This window comes from Zosterops lateralis, assembly GCF_965231275.1.
Source record: "Zosterops lateralis genome assembly, chromosome: Z".
Taxonomy (NCBI): Eukaryota; Metazoa; Chordata; class Aves; order Passeriformes; family Zosteropidae; genus Zosterops; species Zosterops lateralis.
Genome location: NC_139800.1, coordinates 7,028,984 through 7,041,193, shown reverse-complemented (window position 1 = coordinate 7,041,193; position 12,210 = coordinate 7,028,984). Strand labels below are relative to the sequence as shown.

Here is a 12,210-nt window from a genome sequence, read left to right as displayed (position 1 = left end):
TGGGAGGCTGAATAAGTGATCAAATAGTTGTGTGAAACACTTAATTACCTTTTGCCGCAATTTTGCTGAGAGCTAAAATTAAGTCCTTCAACACTTTGCCATTATGTAACTAAGACAATTGATTTTTCTAAATAATGTTATATTAAAAAGATTATGATCCAAATATTAGAGGCAAGGGCTGTGAAGGGAAACGGTCATAAGATATTTAAGTGTTAGCGCTTTTAAGATTGCCTATTATCAACAGCATTATCATGTATTTAAAGTATCATTAAAATTTTGAGTAATTGGGGCTAATACCTTGGATTGTATGAATCTGTTTCTTGCACTGCTGTCAGCAAGGGGCCTCTGCAGACACAATCGCCCTTTACTTTGTAGTCTGCTGCCAGCTCACTTGATGAGTTTGCAGCTCAGCTCAGTCGTGGCTGACAGCGCTGATTGGGGCGCAGCACACACTCTGCTCCTTTTATTACAGACAGTAATTAAAGCAGCTCGCCTTGCCACTTCCATAACAAACACAGCATAATGCCCTAATTATGACTTTATTAATTTAAGTCAGGATTTAATGATTTTAAAAGTGATTTATATTGTTTTTCCTGTTCAGAACAAATGAAATCTGTAGGTTAAATTAATACAAGCTTTTCATCATCACAAAGTTAAAAAGCTAGTTACCAGTAAATTCTTTTCATTAGAATAACATCTGAAATTTTAAGCAGTAAGATAAACAATTATTACCCATCAAAACTGGCTGATGTGCAGTAAAGTACCATTTTTAATCTTCAAATCTAGTTTTAAAGCTAAGCTAAAGATAAATTATTGAAAAACAACTTCATTTATATAATGGGTTCACAACAACTTATTTGTTAATGGAACCACAGCTACTGTTGAATGGTAGTGAATGAAGTACAGATAATTCTGTTGTCATGAAGAAACTTTAAATAGTATATGGTAGTGAATTTTTGTTTAAGTCATTGACCTCAAACAATTTTTTAAATGTTGGCATATTGAAACATAATTTTCAGTACCTATTTTTAACCGTGATTTTAACAATCAGATATGTTGCATTACTTTGCTTTTCTAAGTGTACTACTGTTCCATTTTTGGCTTTGCAGGCTTCAAATTTACTGCTTTATGCTTTTGACTAAAATTTGGGGAGGTAATTTTAGGTTCAGTTACATGGGTAGGATGGCCTAAATGTTATTGATTTTAAATAATTTTTGTTAAATTTTATTTAGGCCATTCAGTCATAGGAAGTTCTAGAGAGCAAGAAGACTGTTTTGATCTCTGTCATGTTAGATTTTCATTTCTTCTTCCCTGTATTTTTTCATCTAAAAACACTGCAATCTCAAACAGTGATGCAGCATAGTACATTCTTTTGTACTGCTCCTAAAGCTAAGCAAAAATGTGCAACAATTTAATATGAGTCCAGAGGGACTCTTAATAGTTGAGTGGTCTAGATTTGTTTAATTATTGTTGACCTTGTTACCCTTCAAGCACTTCAATAACCAATTTATTGTCTTGGGAAGGGAGCTGAATCAGGTAGTGTATGAAACACCTGATTTGGAAGTACAAAATGGTTCTTTGCATATCCAAGAACAGAGGGTTTTTCCTATATGCCATATTATGCCTATATGCCAATTTTTCTGTTCCATGATAACTATTAGAAAACAATTTTCATTTCCTATGCCCCCTGAGACAAGAGAGTAATCTTCTAATGGGCATTTAAAGTATTATTAGATGTGAACAAGGCAGATAATATTCAGTAGGTGTTAACACAGACCCACACAATCCAACATTGGTAGGGTGAACAGAACTTCAGTGTGTGAAGAGCACTGTGACTCAAGCTGTAAGGCATTCAGTGTGACCAAAGGTACAGGAATATAGCAGCTCTTGTCAATAAACTCTTTAATGGGTTGAGCTATTTGTAGACATTGTAGATCTTATTTCTAAGAATTAACAAAGGAATAAACTAAATTAATTGATTTTTTTAAGCAGTATTACTGTACAAAAAGATGATACACCAACATTCTGTTCAACATAGGTGGAATAGAATGAAAATATCTTTATTTAAAAGGGTGGCTGCACTTCCTTTTGTAATGTCAAAAGCTTGATGCATCCAAATAGTATTTTTAATATTTCATATGTTTGCATTTTGTTTGACTGTTTCACTGGTTTAGACTACATGTGATGGTGTATTGTGTAGTATAATAGAACAGTTTTTTGCAGCCTTAAATAAACCATTCATAGCTGAGTTTTTTATTGTGGACAAATAATGACTTAGAACTTATTTAATAAAACTTTGAAATGCTGTTGTAGGATTTTGCTTAAGCAGATTCCTTTGGTGGTTTTACATGTCTCTTAACATTTATTTTAAATATGTAGTGATTCAGAGGATATTAAAAAGAAAGCAGCGGGAATTTCCAAAAAGAGAAGCACATCCAGTTCCTCTGATACAGAGTACACTTCATCAGAAGAATCTTCTTCAGACTCCAAGTCAGAATCTGACTCTAAAAGTGACTCTGAGTCTGGAAAATCTAGAAATGCTACCTCTAATAAGGTTAATAAGGTAAACCACGTTTTTTTGAAACCTCTATAAAGTATGAAAATATGTATCTAACCATCCATCCGTGTTTCTTTCTGTCAGTATGAAGATGGGTAGTAGTTTTATGCATACCTAAAAAGATCCAGGATTTATGAAATAAAAATTTTTACTTTTCATAGAGACACCAGTCCAAAAGTAGATAGTTTAAGCAAGTAAGTGCATTTTTATAACAAAAAACCCTATTTCAGTTTATGGTTTCATATTATTTTAACTCCATATAGATGAAGAAGAATAATAGAATCTAATTATTTTTTATACAAAGAACAGAGGGGTTTTTTTCCGATAGTCTGTTATTCTTTTATAATAAAATTAGTTGGGCTTTAATTTAATTTTTAGGTTATTGTTGAACTGGTGAAACTTAATATATGGATGTTGATGGTTATTTTATTAAAATGGAATCTTAAAGTATGGCTATAGTACCTGGGTCTAAGAGGAAAGAAAACCAAGAGCCAAATGTTCGTACATTATTTCTTAAGTGTTTGAAGGTGTTCTAATAGAACTCTTACCTTAGTTTTAAAATTTTGTATTAAAGTTGAGAACAGTGCCGTTAATGAATCTATAACTGAGATGTATATATAGATTTAGTAGCATTAATATTCCTAATGAGCAATCAACTTTTACTTGCTGTCTCTTCTTGATATAGGAATAAAGAGTTTTGTTACTTCAAATTCTGTTAGCTTTCTTAAAACAGGCATGAAATAGCAAGCTTTAAAATACGTATTTTTTAAATTGGTTTCAAAATATGTAAAGATGCAAAAATGTGCAACAGAGCCATTCATGTGTCAGTTAAGATTTAATTGCTTACCTTAGTGAAGAAAAAGAGCTTTAAAAAGTTCACTATACTCAAACTATCTTTATAGAGCCAACTATAGCATGAATTAGTTACTGTTTACCCACCTACTTTTCATTTCATAATAAATAAATGAGGAACTTTTTGCTAAATCTTTTCAGGAAGAAGAATAAATGAATTTATGGCACTTTCTTTTCTGTTATCAAATATTTCCTGTGCATTTTTTTCTACGTATTTACAAAAAAATGTTAGAGGGCAGAATTGTAGCTCAGAAATTCCCATACACGATATTGAAAATCAAATTAAATTAATACATTTTAAATTCAGCTAAGCCCTTTCAGTCGGGATTCCTATATAGATGGCAGAATAGTCAAAATAGACATCCTTCATTGCATTTCTGCCAATTTTTGAAGTTGGTGGATAGGTGAGTTTTCACCATTTAAGAGGGAAGGCCATTACTTGATTAAGCTGTTGAGGTGTGTACTTCCTTTAATTCATTCCTTTAACTTACGTTGTACATGATCTTTGTTTTGTAACTTTATAGGTCTGCCTAAGACCTCTTGAGTTGTGACCTTAACTTTTAATCTGTTCCGTTCTTCAACCAAGTAGAACAAAAGATGAAGTGAGGCTGTATTACTTGAGAAATGGAGATGTGTTTCCATGGTTTGATCATTGTTTCCTGCCCAAATGACACACTGGGTGACACACCTGTGTCAAAGGTTTTTTCTTCTACAGCAGCCAGACTGGATCTTGCCAAAAAATTGATTGCACAAAAAATGCCATTTAAATCCTTTCAATAAACTGCTTTGATACTAGATGGGATATGAATTAATTGTAACAGTTTGCACCTTCTCAAATCAGCATGGTGTTTTTCACCAGAAAGTAATACATACTCTGATGTGCTTAGGTCTGAGCAGGCACTACAAAGTCATGTTCAAACTATACTATCTTCTCTCTGCTGCATTTTCCGGTTTTCTCAGGATATTGACACCATCTTGATAATCCTTTCACTTCAGTTCTCTAAACTGTTTGGTTCTTTCACAGGATATGTGAGGACTACTAGCATAAAGAAGCATTTTGTATTTTAAAACAGCAGAATGTGTGAAGTCAAATACACTGAATATGGGAACTGGAATGTCCAAGAAGCTTGGGATTGAATTGTTGAAGTCAATGGAAAGTTGTCAAGGCCTTGGATTTTAAGAGAAGAGAAAGAACATTGCAGTAGTCCTGGAGTCTGACTTGATTAAGAAGCACCTAAAAGGAAATGTGTTAGGAACAAGTATTTTTAAACAGTTGCAAAAGAGTTGATAAGAATAGAGTCAAATAGTAGAGGGGAAAAAATTAAAAGCTTTTAAACATCACAAAAGACATCAAAACAAATAGCAATGGGTTTATATGCATGGCAGCAAGAAAAGTAGCAAGGAGAATACTGGAAAGAACAGACAGCATAGAGCTCACTATGCAGAAACTAGATGTTCCTAAAATTCTTTTTCATTTAAAAATTAGCACATTTAATATGAGGGCCACAAACTATGGCTGATGAACTGTAAAAAATGGTCATATGTGAAGGGGCAAGGGGTAGTTAATTTAATGTCCTGAGCAAGAGGACTGTTTCAGTATATGACATTAATCTCTGAGACATTGAAGTTAGTTTCCACTTCAACCATGTTCAGCCTGCATTCAGGTGTTTCTAGTACTTGTTTATTTTTAGACACGTAGTTAGATAATGGGGTGGGGGAAGAGAATCACAAGTATATTTTATTAACAGTGATTGCTATGCTAACTAGCTTAATTGGTTTTTTTTTTGAGAGAAACCCATTTTTAGCCCTGTAATGATAGATGAAGGTAACCGATGGTATCTAGATAACAGCTTCACAGCTGGATTAACAAACTTTAAAGAAGATTATAGTTAAAGTCTTATATATAGACTCCTTATGTGTCAAGGCACATTTTGAAAGAACTGCAGTTATTTATTTTTCTGCTTCCTTCCTGACTTATTTTTCAGACCACCCAGGAAACAGATAGTTTCTACCAGGCTCTCAGAAATGCATGCTTTATTCTGATAGTTTGTCATCAGAAACGACATTGCTTACGTTATTCTGCTGTAGTGTGTTCTTAATTTGGGCAGTCTATATGGGGAAATTATTCATTAGGATTTCCTTTTCAGTAAAACTGAGAAAGATTTTCTGAAATATATACAAATAAAAGAAGCTGTGGTTAGTGAGCTCTGTTTTTATGGTTTCTCATTTTGCCACACGTTATGAACTGTCTTAGATCACTGATGTTCTGGGTGGTGTTTACCATTCATATATTGTGTTGGGTGCCATTGCCATGTTCTGCAAAATTTTCCTAATAAAAAAGGTTTTATTACATTCACACTGGAGCTTAATTTCTACATACATCTGTGCACTTACTGGCATTAAAATACTCTACAAACAATTCAGATTATTTTCCTGAATATGTTATTAATAGTTTAGTATTTTCTCTCCTGACAAATCATTTTGAACAAGCTGTTGTTACTGTTCACTGTAATTGAGCTGCAGTGAATAGAAAAGTCAGTCTCTTGTACTGCAGTCTTTTATATCATTTTGAGATATGGATAGTTTGAAGTGTTCAGATACATATTATACTGTAAGCATAAATACTGTAGAGCTAAAATGCAGATTTGAGGATGATGCATGTATAAGTAGGTGTCTCTACAGTGGGATTTTAAAATCAGCTACTGTTGACCTCCTTCTACAAGTATAATACAGTCACTCAGCTGTTAAAAACCTGATCCACTATTTAAAAAATATACAAAAACAAATTGTCTATCTTTCTGCCTGATCTCCTTTCAAGTGCTAACACAATGGAAACAGTGGGTGATCTGTCAATGCATTTGGATTGTCAGTGATGGTTTTGTATAAATATTGGGAGGATAAGAAATAAAATTCGCACAGCAGAATATGATTTCATCTGCCTTTTCTCTGCAGCTCCATGGCTCATGCTGCGGTGTGAAATTCTCATTTTACACACTTTGCAGGCGGAGCACATGAATTATGCATTGAGCAAGAGAAATCTCCTGCTTCAAGTCCTATATGCATTTACCAGGTTCTATCTCTATTACCAAGATGAATTGCAAATGGAGAAATGTTTGATGGAATATACCTTAACTTCTTTGTTTAATATTCTGCTTTTCCCATAGTGGGCTTTCTTGGTAGAAAACTGTTTGGGTTATATTGTAGGCTTAGTTTTAAGAAGAAAAAAAAAAAAGGATGAAAAATTGTGTTACAGGGAAATGTCAGACACATCAGAACCTTTTTATTGTCTTGATTTTAAATGCAAAGCTTTTCTTACTCAATTGAAATATCTGGAGTCATTGGCTATTTATTGGTCATAGATAGCCAATCAGTTTTTTTTCTTGGAAAAAACCAAATTAAAAGTAATCATGTTTATAATAGACAAGACCCACATAAATAGATTTCTTTTGGTGTTTTCTAGAGAATTGCACACAATTAATGTACATACCCACATGTATAAATAGATATAAGCAGGAAAGCATTCGCATGTTTTTGTGTGTATATATAGCACCCAAGCATATATATGAGTAGCCCAGTATTTTCTTAAGCTTGAACACTCAGCTGAAGTTGGAAATAAGACATGATCACACTTAAACACTGGCTTTATCTTGATTCAATTAGCTCTTGATTTTACATTTCCCAGATGGTAGGATCAGGTTTGTGCGTTTTTTTACTTTCTGTTGGGTGGAATTGTTTGCTTGCTTGTGCCTTATAGTAAACTGATAAACTTAAATACAGTCTTCTGATAAGGTGTGCAGTTGAAGTTTTGCTTACCATACATTGATTCAATATTTTTTTACTTGTGCCTTATTTTAGGACCATTTTATTTTGTTTTGAAGTATAAGAAGTGAATTCTCTTGAAGGATTTTTTTCCCAATTTTTAAACATTTTAAATGTAATTGATTCAAAGTAATATCAGTGTAGGGATGGATTTCACCTTGTAAAAGTACACATCAAGCTTTGTGCATTTTTTTTGTACTTGTGACAGAAAAAGCAAACTGAAGTATACTCTTGGTGTTATTTGTGACTTTGAATGCCTTTCGTAGTTGTCTTCAGTAAACAGATTCTTTTGCAGTGACTCCTAATTTTTTAGAAACTTGTACTGAAGCATATTGAATTCTTACCCTTGCTTGGCTCTTATGTGGGCTGAGCCACTTTTTAGAGGCTTTTAATTGGGTGCGTAATAAAAGGAGATGGAGACATCTCATCTCTATGGAAATATTTAGCAAATACAAAGCTGTAGCTTTGAACTTTAATCATAGTTAGAGGTAGAACTGTATCTTATGCATAAGTGGGGACAGAGAGTGAAAGAGTTCAGAAATTGAGGATATTTTTTATATATTTGCCTTTTGTTTAACTGAATTCTCCTTTAGTCTGTTTTGGTTTCTGTAGAGTTTCTAGTTTAGGAAAAAAGCTGTGATACATTATTTATAGCAAAAGTGTTGGAAATAACAGCTAAACCAAGATTCAGGGCTAAATACTCACCAAATGATGCTAAAAAGTGGCTTGGAATTCATGAGGAGGGTTGTGGCAAAATTGTGTCTCTGACATGAGTAATTCAAGTAGAACTTGTAGGTTATGAATACACACTTACTTGTCCGTATTTCACAGATTCAAAACAGAAGTAGCCAAAACAAGCTTAGTGACTTGTTAGTAAATGCATCTCAAGAGAAAAGTCTGATAGTTGTGAGCAGAGTGGAATTCAATAAAGTTGGGTTTGCATGAGTCCCTTACTAATTCTGGACAAAACGTATAAGAAATGGTATAAGTTCAGCACCATTTTAAAGCTACTTTGTAGTATTTTCTTTGTCTAAATGAGTTTTAGGTTTCAGATAAATCAGCAGTAGTAGAACACTCAAATACCGTAGTGATAAGGACCAATCAGAGTATGGTGATGTTAAGACAACTCTCAAAATAGTGGCTCCTATTCTTTTCAGTCCACAAGATGATTCTTTTCCCAGAATACCTGAAGCATATCTGTAGGGATCATGGAAGTGACTACTGTCTGTTTAAGCTGTGGTATTTATAGGAATAACATGATAAGTGATGTCATCATGGCCAAGGTCAAACCTGGTGGTCATTAACATCAATGGCTTTAAATAGCAAGAACATTGACTAGTTTCTTTCATGTTCTTTGGAGGGAACCATAGAATTTCTCTCAAAACTGAAAAAAAATAAACTCAGTATTATCATTGTTTGCAACTGACTATGAAACTGAGAGACCAGAAGAAAGGGAAGGAATGCACCTTGAGAAAAGAGGTGTCATTTTATTATATGGTGCTGATTAAAGGAAGTTGTTCTAGCTGCTGAGTTGACTCAAAGCTCTTCTAGAAATTTGTATCCTGAGTGTCTGAAATGCTCAAGAAATGATGGCCTAGATGGGCATAGAGAGATTTACTGATTTATTTAGACTGTTTATTTATTAGAAAATATATTAGAAGTGGTAAAATAATTGTCTATGTATTTGGTTGTCATTTGGTTTAAGAGGAAACAGCTAAACCAGAAAGTTTGACTCCTGGAAAGACTACATTTAAATTACTTGCAATAACTTGTGTAGTGAGCAATGTCTTAAGGTCTAAAGGCAGTTAACATATTTTCTAAAAAAATGGCAAAGCCTTCTGCTTGGTATGTGAGCCAGAGAGGATGAAGGTAGAAGAAATTCTTCAGCTGACACAAATGAAAGATGCTTTAGAGTGGGTAGGAACAACACGATGTCAAAACTTTTTGGTACACAAAGGTTCTGGCTACATCCAAATATCAATGTTTTCTACGAAACCACCCTCTTGGCAGTCTATAATGAGCTGTAACATACTGAATTCTTTCCTGAATCACCACCATGGTATGGCCAACACTCCTACAAGATTTGTGTAGAACTTTTTATGTAGGTATTGAAGCAAATTTTGTTGAAATACTCTGTCAAGGATTATTAATTCTTTAGTCTTGACTTAAAGTGCAGCCAGTTCTTATTAGAACTCATCTAAAAGCTTAAAACTGAAACTTTTTTGGTGACAAAAATCAACTTTCTCTTAAATAAATCCCAGTAGATAATTGGGCAGAATTCCATGTTCCTAGATAAGTGCAAATAACACTATATTTCTTATTGAATAGATTTTGACCTATTTTTCATATGTAAACAGAGATATGTTAGTACCCAAATCTTTTGTCATAAAGAGATAGCAGCTTTTTTTTTTTTTTTTTTAATGGTCTCCACAGAAATATCTGATCTGTCACCAAAGGTTTCCTGCATAGCAACAATGATTAATTTTAAATGAAAACAGGGGCTACAGAAATTCAGTTGTGGAACTTTGGTTCAGTTTAACTATATAAACAAATCTTTCTAAGTAGGTGAGTTCTCTGGATGCCAAGCCCTGAAAATGGATACATTTTGCTTCATGAAAGTAGTAAAATAAATGCACTTGTATTATAAAAATACTAAATGCATTTCTTTTGCTGATACGGTGAAAGATGAAATATTTGTCTATTTTGACAGAAAGAAGAAAAACCAGTACAAGATAGAAAGACTCCAAAAAAACAAGACATATTTCTCTTAGATTTAGATGATTGTAAGTATCTTAATTAAAGCCTCATTTTTCCCAAGGCATAAATTCTATTCAGTTAATTCAATGAATTTAAATGTCTGAAACATTGATTCTGTTAATTTATTGTACTAGTTTCCTAACAAAATAAGTGCTTAAGACTGTCAAGTTATTTTTAAGCACAGTTATTACAAGGTGTTGTTTTATAATTGAAAAATGGTTTCAAAATTTAAAACTTACCACCATATAAAACATTTACTTTGAGAATTTGTATGTGTCTGGCAAAACACGTGCTTTGGCAAAACCTGGTTTTCTATTAAAGTGGGCTTATTTTCTCAGGTAATAAAGGATGTTACTTTTACAACACTTGTGCAATCTATGAGCCAATTATATTAAGATGCTAAAAATAACGTTTCTGAAGAACAGTGTGAAATAGTACTCTTGGAAGGGTAAGATAGAGCTGGCACTGGCCTTTGGCTATGCTTGTAGTACCCTTCTAAAGGTTTACTATTATAGATGCAGCACATCAGAATTTATATTAACATGTACTTTTGCACATAGGCTGTAAGTGAAAAAGTGCTACATAGTATGTATCAAACTGAAGGATAAAATAGAGGAAGAATGGGAAAGGAGGAAAAATAATTTTAAAGTAAATCACATGGTCTGTACATGTATGAGTTGTATTTGTATTTTCATTACTTATTCTGAGTGTATGTCTGAAGAAGTAATCTTATATTCAGAAACATAAATACAAGAACATAACATTTAGATGAAGATGTAAAGCCTTTTTTGTGCAATGAAAAAAGAAAATCATTGTCTTTCCCTGTATCTTAAATTGTTTTTCAATTTAAGTGTCTTGCCCTTTTACTTCTAGTTTGTCCTGTAACAACTCCTGTGGCAGTTCCTACAGCAGCTGTTCTGTCCCCAAGTTTAGCAGCAGACCTAGAGGGATTAAGTCTGTCGAGTTCATCAGTCATTGATGTAAGTAGCCTGTAAAACATGGAAGGGTGCATGTCATTTTAATCATTTCACATGTTTTGAGGCCATCATTAAGGTGTTTTTTTTTAAGTTCTTTCATCTGTAAAAGTCTTATATAAAATTATAGTTTACGTGAAGAATTTTTCGATCTGGAATTGCATTCTGAAATGTGGAGAAAAGTATGAATATTGCATGTCTGAGAAGGATGCCTTCAAGGATTTTTAACTTTCTCTTTCAAATTGTCCTTTTCTTTGCCTCAGGGAAACTTTAATTCAGAAATAAAGTATCCAAACTACAGAGTTCTTTCAAATAACTGATTTGCTGCATTTTCAAAAATAAACTACAAGAACATCACGTACTTGCTAACACTCAGTCTGTTTGTTTACCATACATGTTTCCAATCATGACACTCTGCTACTTGGAAGTAATTTTTCATAAATATATGAAACATAGCCCCTAGATGCAAATAAAAGGGGTATAAATTTACAGTCAGTGGTGTATCAGTATGTCATGATGAATTCTGTTAGTGCTTTCTATCACTTTCCATTAGGGAGTCTCAAAACTATACGTGTAATTAAGGTTAGCAAACTCTTGGAGGTAGAAGGTGTTCTTTATTGTGGGAAAGGATAGTAGTTTGTTCTCTTTCACTTGAGTTCATTTTGTGTGTGCCCAATTTATATTTGCAATTTAAATAGAAATTGAAGTGGTATAACATAGGGTACATATCCTTGTGAAAATGGATGGAAGTGACCAGGCAAAATACCAGAGAAACAGGCATTTCTTAGCCTAGCCTTGTTTCTGATGGGGTTGGTATCTAGAACCTACACTGCAACTTTAATATTCACTGGTAACCTACTTTGTGCTGCCACAGGAAACAATAGTTTGCCACCTCAAATATTTGTTATTTAAAGGAGCTACATAAGTGATTTGACTCAAGAAACAGAAGACCTTTGCTTATGATTCAGTTTCATGTTCACAAGTCTCAAGATTTGGTGTTGAAATGGGAAACTTTCAGATAATTTGTTGGATATTAGCATTATCTAAGAAAATCAGCATGTAATATAAATTTCAAGCAAGCCAGTAACAATCCTTGGACACGCAGTCTCTACAACTGATATATAGTCATTGATGTGTCAATGTCTGAAGATGCCAGAAATTCTCTTCCATATTATTTTGGACAGCAGTATACAGTGTTAGGTGGCAAGTCTGTGTTTAACAACAGCTGCAGAGTTACTCTTTGATTGCATG

The 12,210-nt window shown here is 33.4% G+C and overlaps 1 protein-coding gene across 1 annotated transcript in view; it reads left to right on the top strand.

Moving 5' to 3' along the window:
- Nucleotides 1-12,210, top strand: part of AP3B1 (adaptor related protein complex 3 subunit beta 1) — a 155,012-nt gene that overhangs the window by 90,998 nt on the left and 51,804 nt on the right. Inside the window, exons 20-22 of the mRNA XM_083884158.1 lie at nt 2,380-2,563; nt 9,939-10,011; nt 10,859-10,965. Coding sequence (XP_083740284.1) covers nt 2,380-2,563; nt 9,939-10,011; nt 10,859-10,965 — 364 coding nt within the window. The remainder of the gene's footprint in view (nt 1-2,379; nt 2,564-9,938; nt 10,012-10,858; nt 10,966-12,210) is intronic.